Source organism: Mizuhopecten yessoensis, unplaced genomic scaffold, assembly GCF_002113885.1.
Source record: "Mizuhopecten yessoensis strain PY_sf001 unplaced genomic scaffold, ASM211388v2 scaffold11129, whole genome shotgun sequence".
Classification (NCBI taxonomy): Eukaryota; Metazoa; Mollusca; class Bivalvia; order Pectinida; family Pectinidae; genus Mizuhopecten; species Mizuhopecten yessoensis.
The window spans coordinates 1,294,266-1,314,022 of NW_018408894.1; the positions used below are offsets into that span (position 1 = coordinate 1,294,266).

The following is a 19,757-nucleotide window of genomic DNA, read 5'->3' on the forward strand; positions in this document are numbered from 1 at the left end:
TGTTTGATTTCTACCACAATATGCTGTGTTATTCCACTCTCAGATCATTGTATAAACACACAGACTGTTAGATAAATATGAGTTATATACCACACGTGGTATATGACCTTCATGAGTTCTGATTGGTCGAGAAGATGCACTTTAACCAAGACGACTTTTTCCACACATTTTTTGCCACATGCTGTTTTGTTTACGTCGTCTGCTGTCAACATCCAACAAATGTTGGTGACTTTGTGAGGTTATGCGGTAAAGGGGGTTATTAAGGCAATATTAAAAGAAGATGATACTTAAAGATTTGATTGCTATTCCCAGGCAAAATTGCAATAGACGCTCGATATCATTTCGTCGTCACACCGTCGCATATCCAGGTCGTGAAACCAAAACAAGATCTGTCACAGTGTCGGGAAATATTTCGTTCTCCCAACGTCCCGTTATCGCTATTTGAACGGTCTGACTATGGCTGAACTTTCACTATAAACATCAACCATATAGAACCGTCACGAAGAAACGTAGGCCTATGGTTTTGGATATTGACAGCAATAAGTTAGTCTTCATCACTTGGGGAGAGGCAGACTTCGTACGATATGCTTACGCGCATATAGTCCGTGGTTAATTTATATAAATTAATGCAATACTGCTACTCTCAATATTTAAAGTCGTTCATCTATTATGTTTTTTCATTATGTTGTTGCTGAAACATTAATTTTGACAATTATTAAATTTGTAAAAAAAAAAAGAAGTCATTTTTGAATATTAATGAGTGACTTTTTACATATGGGTCATATCACTATGCCAGCCTTGTCAACAAACACGTGTGTGTATGTTATTTCCGACTGACCATGAGATTGTGGTAGAAACAGATCACACGAATCGTGGTTGTTGAGTATGGGATTTATTTCACTCTCGTTAGTTAATTTTCAAAAGTTACAGAAAGACACTCGCTGTAACTTTATAAAATTAACTAACTCGAGTAAAACAAATACCATATTCAACAACCCATCGTTGTGTAACCTCTATTTACGCTATTGAAACCAATATCTTACTTCGAGATATCCAAGTTTTTCAACTTTTAAGGGTTCGAATTATCAGAGTTTTATTTACTAAGATAAAGAAGAGATTTGGCCGGGACTGGAGAAATACTTCGGGATAAACGGGGTCTTTGAGTTAAAAGAGTTTGAGATAACAAGATTCAACTGTATATATGTTACGCACTTTGAGAAATTTAATGAACTCTTTGCCAAGATTGTGGTCAAGCTTGGTGGCGAAGCTGACATGAAGTATGATTGTGCCTTCGATATGGCGGACTGTTTCCTCATTATCATCTTCCATCAGATCCTCACTGCAACACAAAATGACAAACACGATAAAACTCAAGCTTACAATAAATATGATCTCTCTTACACAGTCATCGCATATTGTCAAGTTACACTGCAAGTCACTAAATAGGTGCATGTACCAACGAAAAATCTAATAAACATCTTGACTACAATAACAAGTAATATTACTCTCATTCTCGAGTCACATCTCATCTGCCACAAAGGTCCTTTCATTAAATAAAAATCAATTTCATTCTGCATTATTATTATATACAAACCTGAGTTCATTTGGTGATTTGCCCCGTAAGTGTTTGTCCTGTTCTATGAAAAAGTTTGTGATTCCTTCAATGACAAGACGCTGATGTCCCTGAATGAATTACAAAAGCATTTTTTTTTTAAATTTCAGACAAATTATTTTCTGTACATTATTTAAAATGTTTGATTCTGTTATGTACAACAACATCTCAAATAGCGAATTGTGAACTAGGATATTGGATATGGTTATTAACTCAACATACACTTCCATTCATTAACCAGAATATTTGCAGTCTTTGTTTACGAGCATTTTTCCCAATTTCTTATCAACACCTCAAAATAATTATCTATAATTTGGATTGGCTTTAGAATATTAAGGAAACCATCCATACTGAGAACAATTTATTACAAGTGGTTGACAGCTGGTATATTTATACATGTTAGAACCTTAACAAATAAGAGGAAAAACTGATACACCAGACCGGGTATGTTTATATATGAGTACCGTTACATATAAGAGGAGAAGCTGATACACCAGACCTGGTATGTTTATATATGTTAGTACAATTACAGATAAGAGGAGAAGCTGGTACACCAGACCTGGTATGTATATATATGTTGGTACCTTTACAGATAAAAGGAGAAGCTGATACACCAGAGCTGGTATGTATATATATGTTAATACCGTTACAGATAAGAGGGGAAGCTGATACACCAGACCTGGTATGTTTATATATGTTGGTACCTTTACAGATAAGAGGAGAAGCTGATACACCAGAGCTGGTATGTTTATATATGTTGGTACCTTTACAGATAAGAGGAGAGGCTGATACACCAGACCTGGTATGTTTATATATGTTAATACCGTTAAAGATAAGAGGAGAAGCTGATACACCAGACCTGGTATGTTTATATATGTTAGTACCTTTACAGATAAGAGGGGAAGCTGACACACCAGACCTGGTATGTTTATATAGGTTAATACCTTTACAGATAAGAGGAGAAGCTGATACACCAGACCTGGTATGTTTATATATGTTAGTACCTTAACAGATAAGAGGGGAAGCTGATACACCAGAGTTGGTATGTTTATATATGTTAGTACCTTTACAGATAAGAGGAGAAGCTCATACACCAGACCTGGTATGTTTATATATGTTAGTACCTTTACAGATAAGAGGAGAAGCTGATACACCAGACCTGGTATGTTTATATATATTGGTACCTTTAAAGATAAGAGGAGAAGCTGATACACCAGACCTGGTATGTTTACATATGTTAATACCTTTACAGATAAGAGGAGAAGGTGATACACCAGACCTGGTATGGTTATATATGTTAATACCTTTACAGATAAGAGGAGAAGGTGATACACCAGACCTGGTATGGTTATATATGTTAGGACCTTTACAGATAAGAGGAGAAGCTGATACCCCAGACCTGGTATGTTTATATATGTTAATACCTTTACAGATAAGAGGAGAAGGTGATACACCAGACCTGGTATGGTTATATATGTTAATACCTTTACAGATAAGAGGAGAAGGTGATACACCAGACCTGGTATGGTTATATATGTTAGGACCTTTACAGATAAGAGGAGAAGCTGATACCCCAGACCTGGTATGTATATATATGTTGGTACCTTTACAGATAAGAGGATAAGCTGATACACCAGATCTGGTATGTATATATATGTTGGTACCTTTACAGATAAGAGGAGAAGCTTATACACCAGACCTGGTATGTATATATATGTTGGTACCTTTACAGATAAGAGGAGAAGCTGATACACCAACCCTGGTATGTTTATATATGTTAATACCTTTACAGATAAGAGGAGAAGCTGGTACCCCAGACCTGGTATGTTTATATATGTTAGTACCTTTACAGATAAGAGGAGAAGCTGATACACCAGAGCTGGTAGATCAGCATGTTCTAGTTCTTTCAGCATTCTCAGCATCTTCTCCATTACAAACTTGAGCTCATCCAATGTCATGATGACATCTTTAAACATTCCCGCAAGGTGAATCACACTCTGAGCATTCCATCTGAATAAAAAAATAATGGGTGCATTATAGATGATTTTGTGAGGTATTACAACAAGGCAATCAGACACCTAGTTAAACCTCCAGACAATCAGACACCTAGTATAACCAGACAATCAGACACCTTATATAACCAGACAATCAGACACCTAGTTTAACCTCCAGACAATCAGACACCTAGTATAACCAGACAATCAGACCCCTAGTATAACCAAACAATCAGACACCTATTCTAACCAGGCAATCAGACACCTAGTATAACAAGGCAATCAGACACCTAGTATAACAAGGCAATCAGACACCTAGTATAACCAGACAATCAGACACCTAGTATAACAAGGCAATCAGACACCTAGTATAACCGGACAATCAGACACCTAGTATAACCAGGCGATCAGACACCTAGTATAACCAGACACCTAGTATAACCAGACAATCAGGCACCTAGTATTACCAGACAATCAGACCCCTAGTATAACAAGGCAATCAGACACATAGTATAACCAGGCGATCAGACACCTAGTATAACCAGGCAATCAGACACCTAGTATAACCAGGCGATCAGACACCTAGTATAACCAGATCATCAGACACCTAGTTTAACAGGGCAATCTGACACCTAGTATAACCAGGCAATCAGACACCTAGTATAACCAGACTATCAGACACCTAGTATAACCAGACAATCAGACACCTAGTATAACCAGACAATCAGACACCTTATATAACCAGGCAATCAGACACCTAGTATAACCAGGCAATCAGACACCAAGTTTAACCAGCCAATCAGACACCTAGTTTGACCAGACAATCAGAACCCTAGTATAACCAGACTATCAGACACCTAGTATAACCAGGCAATCAGACACCTAGTTTAACCAGACCATCAGACACCTAGTATAACCAGACAATCGGACACCTAGTATAACCAGACAATCAGACACCTAGTATAACCAGGCAATCAGACCCCTAGTATAACCAGACAATCAGACACCTAGTATAACAAGGCAATCAGACACCTAGTATAACCAGACAATCAGACACCTAGTTTAACAAGGCAATCAGACACATAGTTTGACCAGACAATCAGAACCCTAGTATAACCAGGCAATCAGACACCTAGTATAACCAGGCGATCAGACACCTAGTTTAACAAGGCAATCAGACACCTAGTTTAACCAGACAATCAGACCCCTAGTATAACCAGACAATCAGACACCTAGTATAACCAGACAATCAGACCCCTAGTATTACCAGGCAATCAGACACCTAGTTTAACCAGACAATCAGACACCTAGTATAACCAGGCAATCAGACACCTTATATAGCCAGAGGACTGACATAACAGGTCGGTGACTCATTCTTCCCAAGTAACAATTTCTCACCATGGCATATGCATCATGCAATTAAACACGGAAATTCCTATTTCATACAACACAAACTACAGAAGCTGTGTTTGTCTCTGTAACCACACATTTATATCAGTCAGCAAAGACAAAGACATGTGTGACCGGCAGGAATTGGGTGCCAGTCATTATACAAGGTTGAGCCAGGGAATGATAAATACCTGCAGGCACAGAGGCTGTTGAGGATATGACCTTTGAACTCCGTTCCACTCATACTGTTGTCTCCATAAATTACTGTTTCTTCATTTGCCAATGCTGATAAGAGTTTTGGCAGAAGCTCCAGTCCCCTGTAAGAACCAAAGATACTTTAGTTAAATGAAATAGATGAATCATCATTTGCATGCCACTCCTTTTTCTAGGAAATGGTTTAGTGTAAATCAGTTATGCTGATCTTAAAGAATAAGACATATTTACTTTTACAATGGAAACATTGTTATAATAGAGGATGCAAGCCTTTAGCTAACATGGAATTATAAATATTCTTGTGCCCCACCAATGACTGTTTACTTAGCCAAATTGAAAGCAAATCATACATGCTTGCAATCAACTTTAAGTAACTCCGTTTATAGTATATTTAAAGTACAGAGTAAATTCATTTAATTGCCACTAACATTTACACCCAAGAATGAATGAATTATTTGCCCTTGTTTATCTAATGTTTATTTGAATGAATGATGCACCATCTTTGATCCAAAACACATTTTGAAGAACCTGACCTTTGAACCCCAGAAAGAATGGGGTTCTTGGCCCAGGTAGTTTTAAATGAGTAGGCAAAAAGTGTTCAAGTTATGGTCCAAATTGCACTTTAAAGTACTGATTCATAGTGACCTAGATCCATACACTATATGAATGATAAGGTTTCTTGGCCTTCACGTAGGAAATGTACCACCTTTGTTGACCAGTTTACTTACTTTCCACATTGGGCCTGACCATTCTTGACCAAGTCAATAAACAAGCTGGACAACTCTGTCAGCGCTGTTCCTGGTAATCCATCCACCTGACATATTAACAGATAGCATGAATAGTTGATGAAGCAATAATTAGTCAATTTATAGTTTAATGTCTTTCTAAAATAGTCATTGCTGCCCAAGAGTACAGTGTTTATTTTGTAACAGAAAAAAATTATCTCTACACGTGTCTTCTTGTTTGATTATGGACCGACTTATAATGATGTACTGAGGGACTCTGGGGTTACCATACACGATTTATCGATTCATTGTTAGTTTAAAAAAAATCATAAAGCTGACTATAGATAGATACAGAAAACTTCAAAGAATTATTAGTGTAATCTTTCTAATCCAGATATGATGAGGATCACAGTTTATACAGGTCCCGGTCGTACCGAGTTAGTGATGTTTGGTAAATGAACTGGAACACTTGACAGGTCAGTAAGGGCCCCGTCATATAACAGGCAATCCCTTCAGTCTCTTTTTAGTAACAGTAACCTTGACCTTAAAAACTTATAAACCCCTATTGCACATTTACATATCCCAGTGTATTGAAAAGATCACTATGTCAAATTTCAAAAAGATTCCATTTCTGGATTCCGAGATTAGGACCATACCACAAAGGGTCTATTTTTAGTAACAGTGACCTTGATCCGAGACAAATCTTAACCCCTATTGTACATCTATATGTCACAGTCTATCACCATGTCAAATCTTAGAAAGATTATTCTTTTGGTTTCCCAGAAAATCTCTGGAAACGAAACTGTGGACGAACTACAGCAGACAGACACCATGATTACTATAGAGTAACCGCATTTCCGATGCAGGGCCCTAATTAACAGTTTCACTTTGATATAGAAAAAACTTGAACTTAATGTTGAATTATTTAAAAATTGAAGATATCTTATGTCGAGAAAACCACTTCTGCCAAAATATCTGACCAATAAAAATGGAAATATCACAATGAACAGGGTGAATCAACAAATCAACAATTTTTACTTCAAGATCTGTAAAACATTGCTGGTTTTCAGGAAAGACAGGGTGGACATATTATAATTTAGAAGAGGAAATGCAGTTCACCAATTATCAAAACTGGTATAGACAGAGATCCAGATTAGATGGGCTGATTTATACAGGTTATACTGTGACATCTTATCAAATAACATGACACGCATCTTGTTTCATTGCTTTTGAATATATATAGGTGTCTATCCTTTTAGTCTGAATAAAAGATCAAAGTCCTGAAAGGACTGAGAGTCTCATATTGTACACATAACAAATATTAATTAATGAGCTTTTAACAGAAATCTGATGGTACAAGCAAAACCTTTTATGATATTCAAAGTTCATACATTTTTAGGCTATTTATTTCGATGCTGTTTGGAAACACATATCTTATCTATGATCTTCAAATTTACATGTAAACAAGTACAAGGCCACATTGAAACAAACTTTTATATCCCATAGCAGAAAAAGTTGTCAAAAATCGAAAAACACGTTTTCCATCCACAAAACAGGTTTTAATGGAAACCATGTCAAATGTCCAACAGATTTATTACTTGGACTGTTGCCTATTTGCGGGTTCAAGTTAAAATTTTCAGCAACGTAATGTTGAAAAAATAGTTCCTTTTGGGTTAATCCCATAATCCTAATATAGAGTCGAAAAAATTGAAATCCTTACCTCCAACATGAGAAGCCCAACAACATTAGATGCATCTTTATTGCTCATCTCATTCCTCTCTAGAAGGTTAATACAGTGAGTGTACACTGACACACATTTCTTCACATTCCTCGGCTCTGTGGCAGAAATACCTGTCGGGAAATAAAAACTTCAAAATACTCCACGACTTCTATTTCATAAAATTACAGAAACATATGTTTACTTGCTTATAAGTCATTTTGTTATTAGTTCCCTTTTCAAAAAATGTTTGCCATTATTGTACAGTTAAGATATAATTCCAGTTAATTATCACTAAGATGTTAACCCTGTAGATTAACAAAATGTGAACAATTGTTTTTTGTTTTTTCCTCACCTTGTAAAATGGCTTGTAGTAAAGGCAAAACCTCTCCTTTCCCTCGAAGAGCTCTGTTTTCAACCATCTGATTAAGCTGTAAAAATATTGTTCCTTTTTCTTTAAGATTATTTTAATGTTCAATACAACATGTGCTACTGTACAGGTGTATATTTAACAAATTTGAGCTGTCCCAAATAGATTTTGGCTCACATTTATTGTGGTGTCATGGCCTACTTTATTTCTATTGAATCTTAAATTTTACGTGAGTAACCAAACTTCAGTGATTAAAAACGAGCAAAAACACATACAAAATCATCAATTCATTACTCACAAAGATTTACTAAACAACCCATGGCCAAATTCCAAAGGACTAAAACAAAATCTTGGCAGTATTTCATGTCATGTATATATACCCACCTCCTGGTTTGGAATTTCTTGCACAGTTTTTGCTAGCTCATTACTTTGACCATCTTCACATAGCTTGATTAATTTTTTCTCCATCTTTGAACTGAAAATCCAAGAGAAAAATAATACCTCCCAGTAAATGATTTACATACATGTAATTTGGGAAAGTTGAATTTGTATTTTGAACATGAAATAAATAAAAGTTTCCATCAGTACTCTGCATCCAAGCGGCCGCTTGACGGAGTTAGATAAATACTGAAAAAAAAAGACTTTTATTTGTTGAATGCATGTAATTTACAGAAAAATTTAATCATAACAAATGTTTTAATAGACTGGTGTAATCTTATTCGTTGGTTTTAATGAATATTTTTTTAGGTGTTTTTTGAGTGTATCTATTTATTTCGGGGCGAATGTTTTTGTATTTACTGAAAAGTAGTTTCTATGATAATGATCAGAACAGCATCCTCCATTAGTAATTTGAATGGGTGAGGTCGCAGAGCGCCTATAAACCTATTTCTGGACGGTCTGTCGTTGTTAATTAACAAACATATTAATTATAAGGTTACCAAGTGCACGCATACTGTAGCAGAACTGGACTGGGTTAATCGTCGGCAACCAGATAGCTCAATTGGTAGAGCATCCGTCTAACTTATAGAGTTCAGAAGGTCCCAGGTTTGAACGCCGGTCTCCTGGCCCTGTATTCTGTAATTATTTTATACTTCATGAGATCAGTGGCCGAGTGGGGAATACAGAAAGGAGCTAGGCCTTATAGGATAGAGGAGAGCTTCGAGGGTCCAGGGCTGGGGACTTAATTGGAAAAATATGTATTGATGAAAATCCCTATATGTTCGAGTTTGGGTGGTGAAAATCAGAAAATCCTTCAGATCACCATTGCATAGACCGAAAATTCTCTGATCAATGTTGTGCAAGTTAGGCTTGGCTATGCAGTGGCGGATCCAGAGGGTTTTTTTGGGCTTCAAGAACCCCCCCCCCCCTCCATGAGAACTTTCCTTAAAAATCCTGTATTATTTTCACCATTCCCCCCCACCCCCAGTTAGGTCTCTGGATCCGCCACTGCTTATATCAGTGGCCATGGGAATCGTCAGATTTCATTCGGCAACTGAAGCATTTGGAGACGTTGATCGTCCCATCGATTGTGAAAAAATAACGTAGGCCTACATATTAGGGAAACTATTAAAGTAGTACTTACATAAATAATCAGATTTATATGTTCATCAAATGAATCAATTAGGAATTTGTTTGTTAACTTACAAAACGTGTAGAATATTTGTTTTTTTTACGCCTGTCGAAAATGGCGCGCTATTTTGTCATTTCCGGGCTTTCCAGTCGTTAAACAAAAAGAAAGGAGTTAAACCGTAGTCTTAGCCAGCGCTAGGACTACAGTATGGTCATATGGTTGAGTTAGAGAAAACTTATTGACTAATTAGGCCTAACACGTTACCAGTCTTTTTGACGCAAACATGGCTTAGTTTGAATACTTACATATATCGAGACAATAAATTAATCGGTATTTGTGGTAATTGAAAACAAAGCAAAATTTGGAGAAACTTTAGACATGCTGCTCATTCTAGGGCTCAGACTGCAGATTTTACCACCGACAGGATGGAGCTAAATAGCCAATTAAAACCTCTCTCTTATGTGATCTCGGAAAACTATTTGTTTACATCCGGTTTACCGGTGGTCTCACACGGCATTTTTCTCAGAATATTCTGCTAGATTTTTAACTTATTTATTTTCACATTTTCTTATTGAATTTTTAAAATTAGGCCTATACATATATATTTTCACAGTTGACACTTTTTGTAAGTTAAGAATGACGTCTAAGAAGCGAAAACTTCCTGAATCATTTCCGGTGACAGAGTCGAATAAATTCTTACTTGGGTGTAAAATCTATATTTTGAAAGCAAGCATTGAAAAGATGAGGTTGCAGATATTCATTTCGCAACTTCAAAAATATGGCGGCATTCAACATGAACAATTGGAATCTGACACAACTCATTTGATTGTTGATGACAAAATGGAAGCTGACAGAATGTGCAGAATACTAAAAATAGATGAGCCACCAGAAAATATTGAAATACTGAAAACAAGTTGGTTAAGTTCTTGTTTTAAGACTAAAGACATGGTTCCAACTAAAGGATTTACATTGGATGTATCAGTTTTCGAAAAGAAAGATGTATTGGAAGTTAGCGATACAAAACCGTCCAAAGATGCAGATGCTGAGGGTAGTACATCTAGTGCAGATAGTGAAATGAAACGGGCGAAGGTCGGTGTTATGTTCCGTGCTAACAAGAAGCCGAAGGTTGAGTCTGAAGGTTGTAAAGATGACCCAGACAGTGATTACTCAGCGAGTGATAAGGAAGAGAACAATCGGCTACCTGGAAGTGAGAGTGATGGTCACACCTCAGCTAGCACAACTCCCCAGACCTCACCAAATAAAATTATACAGGTGAAGAATGTTGTTAGAAGGATCATAGTCTGATTCTTGGTAGTATTTGCAAAATTTACCTGTATATACCTGTGTTTCCACTTCTGGTTCTTCTTATTGTTTTGAAGGCTCCATCAATTTTGATGATTATGTCTTCGGTCCATGTGCTCAGAGGCGTGAAAGAGGGTGAATAGTTTTTTTGGATTTTTTGTGTGCAGTTATCACTGTCCTCAGTAAGATTTAATAAGATATCCGTAAGATATTAATATTTTCAATAAAACATTCAAAAGTAAAATATTTTGTATTCATTTTGTAGTGATTGCGATGCTGATGTGATGATTATGTGATTTTCGGTAGAGTGATTCCCCTTTGAACAAACGTTAAGTAAACGTTCTTGGAATCTAAATTTGTATTGATTTCTCTTTATTAATGATGATTAGCGAAGTTTGATCAAAACCAATATTACCAGAATCTTTTATTAATTACTTGGAATGGATATGACATTATTTCTGTATACATGTATGTTGTAGGATAGTTATTGATAAATGAATAAATGTGATGATTATGCAAATGACCTGGTACCTTGAGTTCCTGAAAATGGTTTCCACATATAAGCAGGGTTATGCCAGTGGTTTAGGGTTGGCTGTGTTAAACCTACAGAAGGTATCGAGTGGCATTCCATACAGCAGAAGAAGGTAAGAACACCTCTGCAAAATACTATACCAGAAACGCCTGCTAAGGCTACTCTGGTGGCTATTTTGTACGTTGTGTTCAGTGACAAGTACGGTACCGGTAAGTGAACGGCTTGGAGACGCCAGAAGCTCCTGCGTAAGGGGTCGCCTGAGAAGGCTACTCTGGTAATCCAAGCCCGCAGCTGATCTGGTACCGGTGTGCTGTGGTGGGGAGTGTGGAAGGTTACCTCGGGAGCTGCCAGGGATCAGCTCGGTGACAAGGTACCTCGGAGCTGCCAGGGATCAGCTCAGGGTCAGGGTACCTCGGAGCTGCCAGGGATCAGCTCGGTGACAGGGTACCTCGGAGCTGCCAGGGATCAGCTCAGGGTCAGGGTACCTCGGAGCTGCCAGGGATCAGCTCAGGGACAGGGTACCTCGGAGCTGTCAGGGATCAGCTCGGTGACAGGGTGCCTCGGAGCTACCCGGGATCGGCTAGGTGGCAGGCGTATATCGGGACTGTTAGCGGGTAGCAAGGCCATACCTGGAGCTAGGAGTGTCAGCATTCCGATTTGCTGGTTGTCGTGTGGTTGGAGAGGTTGTGTACGTCCAGGCGACGTGTGTCGTGGTTCGACAGCACGGGTTGATAGGACAGAGGTACTGTCCTGGCCCACAATTGTCTTCATTTGTAAATATAGTTGATATTTTTAAGTGTTATTGTTCAACTGCTCGGCCAGGTAGCCGAGGATCCCAATCGCTTCTAGAGCAGGTAGCTCGGTCATAATTGAGATTCACACGGTGCACAAACGCTACCAGGGGTTGCACGTTACACTGATATGACATTTGATAAAATATTTAATTTTGTAATAATTTTGTAAACACATTATAAAATATTAAAGGGGCTGGTCGGGGGAAAAAATACAAAATAAGTGGGTCTAAATGCGTTCGCTGCCCTTTCAAAAGTTATACCACGGTAATATGATGGTCGAAATCTGCTTACAATGTCCAGTTTTGACCACTGAAATCTCGGGGAAGCCCCGCGTAAATTTAGTGCAGATCTATTTATATATGTCACGTGGTTGTTTCGAAAGTGAGGCAGTGAAGATAACAACAATAGCACGCCGTCATGTACCATGTCGGACTCAACTAGCGGACAAGACAGCAATACTATACGTAAATAATTGTTTTCAAAGGTCATGTATGATGCGAGTGTAGTATTCCTACCTATATGTTGTTGTTATATATAACGGTATTGATACCTCGTGCCTGTCATGACTTTTGCATGCATCTTTTTCTTTCGCCGCGATGTTTACATTTGGCCTTGTTGATGACGCGCGTNACAGCAATACTATACGTAAATAATTGTTTTCAAAGGTCATGTATGATGCGAGTGTAGTATTCCTACCTATATGTTGTTGTTATATATAACGGTATTGATACCTCGTGCCTGTCATGACTTTTGCATGCATCTTTTTCTTTCGCCGCAATGTTTACATTTGGCCTTATTGATGACGCGCGTTCGGTAAAATTACATCACTGATCTGGGTCAATTGAGAGTTTTAGACTGTCAGGTGACGATTTAGGATTTCTATAATATAATTATATTTTTTACTCTTATGGAGTGAATTTCAGCAAAATTTGAATCGGTATATTTCATAAGAAGGTATTTCAAATATGTGTATGCCATGTTAGCAAATATGACATTTTTTCCCCGACTAGCCCCTTTAATATAAAATAGTTTTTTTTAGCAATATCTTTATTGTTGTATCTTTTTTAATGATATGCCTAAAATACCAAGTAAGAATTTTATAAAAAAGCTTGTCTTTATTTGACAGAACTTAATCATTATAAAACATAAATAAGAATTCCATGATCTTTTTTTTAGCAATGATCATATCATGTTTGGGTGATGCTGATTGATACTGTTTATTGATCTTTTTTATTTAATGATGTCTATTTAACAGATTATAAGTCCAATTCCACATATATGAAAAAGATAGAAGAACTAGATTTAAATTTATTTATCCAAGAACCTGATTGATACTGTAATAGGAAAAGACTAGGACTCGAACCCAGAACCCAGACTGTCACTCCATATAAATATCCATGATTGTAATGCTTTAGTGATTATTGCTGTTTTTTGTCTTTCAGACTTCAAGTTGGATTTGTGCACAGTCTTCCAAAAACACACTTCCAAACCTCAACAAGCATATAACAGACAAACTGGAGGTACAACAAACCAGTGATGTGAAAAAACAAATTTAACATCAAAGCAATGCAAACAATTATGAAGAAATTACTGATACATACTATACTTGTTTTAGCATTAATACCATATGTTATTCATTTATCCTACAATAAGCCTATGCTTGGTAATAAGCCCACTCATATAAGTATTGCAGTATGGTACGGATATGCCAATAAATACAATTTCGAATTCACTTTCCAGTGAAAAATCCACCCCTACTTGGAGTTAAAGGTGATGTATTGCCCCCCCCCCCCTCTTCAATTCATGTATTGAAAGAAATAATCATTAAAATATTGGCCCTATTTTGTCTAATGACTTTTTTTACATTACAAAGCTTAATTATAAACATTTATTATTATTAATAAATTCATTGTTAAATTAACAGTTTTCTTCGCCAACTTATATGAGAATGAATTTAAGAGAGGATTTATCAAATATTTCAGGAAATGGTGAAGACGTATGAGAGCACCAGTGACAAGTGGAGAGCTTATGGCTATCAGAAGGCAATCCAAGCTCTACGTAAGCTACCTAAACCCATCTCTTCTTGGCAGGTAATTACAAATCAGCTTACTGCTGAAAACTCTAATATAATGATTAACACCTTGAGTTGAGAGAACAAGTTATTAGGGAAAGTGGTTAAGTGTATACATCACAGGTTTTATTGTCAGTTATCTCCCTTAGACTATATTGAATACTTCAAAGATGCACCACTAGCTGCTCTGTTATTAAAAAACAAAAATATTTTAATCTAATTGCATTCTTTCATAATACTCTGTAACTGTTACTACACTTAACCAATGTTGCCATACAGGAATTATACAGCATCAGAATAAGTGTCTAATTTATGGGCAACAAAATATATGAAAAGCTTTACAGGGAAAGTTACTATTACCCCCAAAAACTCCTGTTTGGTACCCTTTACATTAAGGTTTCTTTCTCTTCTTACTCAATACCCATGCCATGTTGCTCACAAAATCATCAAAACTTTACATTTGATTCACTTTTGATTCCTTCAGATTAGATTTAAGATTAGGCCAAAAAGAAAATAAATATATATGTTTCAGGTAGCCTGACCGACCCTAGTTTTTACCTCTGTTCCTAACAAATTTATCTCACTTGAATTCACTTAAAGGCCCCATTCCAAAGTGCCGAAAAATAGTAAGTGTTTTTATGACACATATCTATTTTATAGGCAGGTATCAAAACCAAATTTAAATCCATTATTTTTTAAAAGACCTAAAAATATAATAAAAATGACTACAATTGGTCTGAATAACAATGCTTGTTGATTTGTGTTATTTCTAAATTAGCCTCCTCTCAAAATGAAAAAGGAAATTTGTACGGTCATACCCTATTTTTTTTTGTCTTGTTTCCTGAAGCATACATTTTTTGTTTGGCCTAAGCTTGAACCACTCACCAAAATATTTTGATACAAAATCCTTTACCATTTACAATGTATCAGACTAAACAAGCAAAGGGTAATAATGTCTGCCAAAGTATCTTAAAGATGTTCACATCAGATATCTGTTATAATGTTAAGGCGGTAACAGAGCCTGTATGTAATGATAAGACTGCTAGTAATTATCTTAATGAAGGTATTAGCTCTGAAATACCTTCACGATAATCCACATTTACCAACCGGTCACATTTTCAATTGGAAAAAACTTTGCCAAATCTAAAAAGCAGGAAAAGTGCTCACGTTTACTTATTTTGGGGTATTTTGCCACTATGATTGTACTTCTAAGGAATTGATTTGATATATCTCAAACTTCGATTTTTTTTCCAGGAAGCGAAAGCTCTTCCTGGTGTTGGAACTCGACTAGCTGACAAAATCTGGGAAATTGCTGAAAGTGGTGAATTACGAAAACTTAATGAATTTCGATCAAGTGATGAGGTCAGAGTGATGGAGATGTTTGGAAATGTGTGGGGAGCAGGTGCCCACACAAGTCGAACCTGGTATCAACAGGTAAGGTTTATCACATCATCAGCAATACATTTATTGGACCTGTTTCTGTGCTTTACCTGTTTCTGTGCCATGACCTTTGTGGAACACAAATTGTCAATATCATTGCAATTTGTTTTTGAGTAGTGAAAATATACACGTAGGCTCATGTCTGCAATGACCTTAGAGAAAATAAGAAAGAAAAAAATAGGTACAGGTAAGTACTATTTTGCACAAATACTCGTAGAAAATTAGCTTTTCTACTACCTTTTTATTTGGTTAGAAAACATTAGAAGTATACCTGAGAAAATGAAATATTGAAATAATATTTATATGCCACAACTCATAATTGTCTGCTTAACGAAGTCATGTGACTGTTACTATAGTATGTTGATTTCTGATTGATTAATGTCTATGTAATGTCAGACTTTGTCTATATGGGCCTCCTGTTTATCAAGACAGAGCGTGATGTATTATTTTATTGATTTAGTGGTGAAACTACAACACATATTTGCCACAATACCAATTTATTCAGGATAATTGTTTTGTGATATTGCAGGGTTTTCGTACACTTGACGACCTCAGAACAAAAGCCAATCTTACTCACCAACAAAAGATTGGCTTGAAGCACTATGCTGACATCCTTGACAGGATGCCATGGTCAGAAGCTGGGGAGATTGAAGCAGTTGTAAGTTTCTTAAAGGTCAATTGTATGGTTTCTCACAGGTGATATTTGACAAGACGGCTTCTTTCAAGGCCAAAGTATTTTTTTTTTTATTTTTTTTACAGCTGAACAAGCTTAAGATGAAAAGCTGATTTCAGCATTTTACAACAAGTACATTTAATGTGTTCTTTCTTTGTTGTATAAATTTCACTGGGAACTTCATTTATCAAGTCTCACAATGACTAATTGAAGCTTTTGTTACCTTTTGAATGTAAAAGAGAATATTTTATTTGTATTGGATCTTCTGTTTACATGTTGTCTGGGCTATGACTTTTAAACTGTTGAAGATATCATGATGAAACATAATGTATACTTGCATCACCTCCAGATGAGAAGGTGTTCAGTGCACGGTGTTTACGTCACTATGACTTTCACCTCTAGGTCAAAGGTCAAATATCTTTTTCAGTATAATTGCTGTAATATAAAAAAACATTAAAGTCATATGTATTGATGAAATTTATTGTACACATGGAGAATGTGTGCATGTCACTGTATTTAGCTGACCTGTGACCTTCAGGTTTAAGTTAAAGGTCAAATAAGTGCAAAGCTATATTTAACTTTTTTTTTTTTACGAAAACAAATTCCATGTGTTACATGTGTATTTTACTAGTTATTACTTTTTTCATCAGGTACGGACAGCTGCTGAATCGCTGCTGCCAGGTGTGATATCACAGGCCTGTGGGTCGTACAGGCGCAAGAAGGCAACATGTGGGGATGTGGATGTTTTAGTTACACATCCAGATGGCAAATCTCATCGTGGTATTTTTGGGAAACTTCTCAATAAACTTCGAGAAGAAGGTACGTGATTGTTTACTTAACATGAAGAAGCAAGAAAACCGTATCTCGGTTGGAACCATCATGTAGGATACAAGTGTCTCCTTACATGACTACTCTGGGTAACCTCTAGCTTGGGAACTACAAACTAAATAAGTCTTGTGTCAGATCTTCACAACCCCCTTAAAAGTACCGGTAATTTCTTTGAAAACATTTTTTTGGCAGATTTTTCTTATTTGGAACCCTCTAAAACACTTCCAGATCAATATACGTCATCTGTTGTCCGTCATAAGTCATTTGTCACTTCATATTTAGCAACATCTTGTCAGGTTTCACTTGAAACAACTAAATTTGGTAGTAACCCTAGCTACTATATATTAGATTTGCAAAAGAAATGGGGATGACCCCTTTGGAAACCCATCAGAGGCAAAAGGCAGGAAAATCAAATTCTTGTCATGAACCAAGAGTACTAGTTCTATAAGGTTTGCAAAGGAAAACAATGATTGTCAAAACATTGGGTAACTAAGGAACCCTTTGTGATACATTGTGCAGTATTATAATGTTGATATGCTCAAACGTCTTCTTTTGATAAACAGAGAGACCCAGACTCGTAATGTTTGGCCAGCAATAAGCTAGCATGAAGTGCTACAATGGTTGAAAAATGAAATGATATTCACTTGTACAGTAAAATTTGGATGTCAAAGTCCTTGCGACGAATACAAATATTTGACTTATCCGAAGGTTCGACTCAACCGAGTTGTATAGTGTAGGAGCACTAGTATGACCTAGCTTAGATGTATTCTGTTAACTGTTAGAGTATCATTAGAATGATTACAATCAGTAAATCATCGGGTAATCATCATGTTTCCTGCAGTGAAATAAATACTAAGATTTTATAGCAGTTTAATTTTATTGCTGATAATAGTTCCAAACATCAACAAATTACATACGTGTAGATATATTATTGTTCTTGTTCAAAGCGCATCTGCAACATAATTGCTAACAATGTGCATTAATACACACATAAAAAATAAGATATGTAGTCACTGTACTCATTTATCGCGAAATACATAAACAGTCCTATTAAACAGCATCCACCAGAAGGCATTAAATACATTTTACAGCAAGATTACTTTCATATAATTATAAATATTTGCATTAATATCATGATTATACATTCCCATTATTTATCGAACTGCAAGTCAATTTACAGGTAAAAGTGACATATATGGGTAACAGTGTGATATTTGTATTTATCATATGAATACCATGTTATGCAGTGTCATAAAGCCATCACATAAATTATGTTGATGTAACGTACGTTTGTAATATCACTCCAGAAATGCCATCACAATAGGAACAATCAATGTGATGTCACATCATTGTGAAGCGGACGCAATATTTTCATCGTTTCAGAGATGGCCTTGTGCAAAATACTTCGTTTGGGGGACTTAATAATAAGAAACGGAGTAAAACCAATGAGTCCCCCACTTCGTTTGGGGGACTTAATAATAAGAAACGGAGTAAAACCAAGAAGTCCCCCACTTCGTTTGGGGACTTAATAATAAGAAACGGAGTAAAACCAATAAGTCCCCCACTTCGTTTGGGGGACTAATTCAATTTTAGGTTTTATTAATCAAACTTGTTATTGTTCAAATCATGGAAACTCTGAAGTCTGCTGTTGTACACCTGTGTAAACAAGAAATTGGACAGTCCATCGATTGTGATACATTATGATGCACGGGTGAATAACAATAGTTATTGGTTGAAGGGGACCTTGCCATTCGCGTCGAAATGAGCCAATTCATTTGAGTCTTATTGGCTTGTTTGAATATTCGACTTAAGTGGAGGAAAGTTTAGTATGTAGATTGTTAAGGTAAAGACTGACATGTATACTTAACACAACAACCATATTGGACTGTACAGTGTTCAAGACACTCATGCTTAATTTACTAATATAAAGAGGCAGAAACATCGGGACCGAGTGAAACATTCAAGTCCTCCACTGTTGTTGATTTCAGCATGTTCGACACAAACAAGGTTTTTTTTCAAGAAAAGGCCATAACTCCTTTTTAAAGGGTCGGAATGAAAACATACTTCTTGGATGCACAATGTCAGGGGGCAGTTACCATATCTGTAAACTTCCATTGAAATTGGCCCCATAGTTTTGGAGGAGTTGTCTGGACAAGTGCTTTTCAACAAAGGGCCATAACTTTGAGGGAAAAAAAGGTCAGAAGGAAAAAATTATACCTGGATGTCAGGTGTCAGTTACCATATCTGGAAACTTTCGTTGAAATTGGTCCACTACTTTAGAATGAGTTGACAGATAGACGGATAGACAAGCTGATTCCAGTATACCCCTACCCCCTCCACCCCCACCCCTACCCCTAACTTTGTTACGGGGGTATAATAAAGTGTATAATAGTTTTGTTATTAAGATTATTTTATTTATTTTTAGACAATTGCATAGCTTTGTCTATAACACAATCTCAAACCTAAAGTAGTTCTCAAGAGGAAAGATTACTATCACAGAATACATATTCATGAGTTATTACTGCTG

General features: G+C 36.4%; 3 protein-coding genes across 5 annotated transcripts in view; 2 read left to right on the forward strand and 1 right to left on the reverse strand.

The window, feature by feature from the left end:
- The window catches only part of LOC110466301 (Fanconi anemia group I protein-like), an 87,902-nt gene extending 77,910 nt beyond the window's left edge, over positions 1 to 9,992 (reverse strand). Inside the window, exons 1-9 of one of the 3 annotated variants that reach the window (XM_021522712.1) lie at positions 9,896 to 9,992; positions 8,405 to 8,495; positions 8,006 to 8,081; positions 7,654 to 7,784; positions 5,937 to 6,022; positions 5,187 to 5,312; positions 3,457 to 3,622; positions 1,595 to 1,683; positions 1,213 to 1,339 (exon numbers count right to left, since the gene is read on the reverse strand). In XM_021522712.1, coding sequence (XP_021378387.1) covers positions 1,213 to 1,339; positions 1,595 to 1,683; positions 3,457 to 3,622; positions 5,187 to 5,312; positions 5,937 to 6,022; positions 7,654 to 7,784; positions 8,006 to 8,081; positions 8,405 to 8,488 — 885 coding nt within the window. In that variant the 5' untranslated portion in view covers positions 8,489 to 8,495; positions 9,896 to 9,992. Of the gene's footprint in view, positions 1 to 1,212; positions 1,340 to 1,594; positions 1,684 to 3,456; positions 3,623 to 5,186; positions 5,313 to 5,936; positions 6,023 to 7,653; positions 7,785 to 8,005; positions 8,082 to 8,404; positions 8,496 to 9,602; positions 9,740 to 9,895 lie in introns of those variants that run through there. The other 2 variants (XM_021522711.1, XM_021522713.1) reach the window with 2 other exon arrangements.
- Positions 9,993 to 10,430: 438 nt separating this feature from the next.
- LOC110466323 (DNA polymerase lambda-like) lies at positions 10,431 to 10,895 on the forward strand. The gene has a single exon (XM_021522741.1). The coding sequence runs from the start codon at positions 10,431 to 10,433 to the stop codon at positions 10,893 to 10,895; it is 465 nt and encodes a 154-aa protein (XP_021378416.1).
- Positions 10,896 to 11,746: 851 nt separating this feature from the next.
- On the forward strand, positions 11,747 to 17,229 carry LOC110466324 (DNA polymerase lambda-like). Its single transcript, XM_021522742.1, has 6 exons — positions 11,747 to 12,166; positions 13,661 to 13,738; positions 14,201 to 14,308; positions 15,544 to 15,723; positions 16,259 to 16,387; positions 17,053 to 17,229. Exons 3-6 carry the CDS (start codon positions 14,204 to 14,206, stop codon positions 17,227 to 17,229), a joined length of 591 nt encoding a protein of 196 aa, XP_021378417.1. The 5' UTR covers positions 11,747 to 12,166; positions 13,661 to 13,738; positions 14,201 to 14,203.
- The last annotated feature ends 2,528 nt before the right edge of the window (positions 17,230 to 19,757 follow it).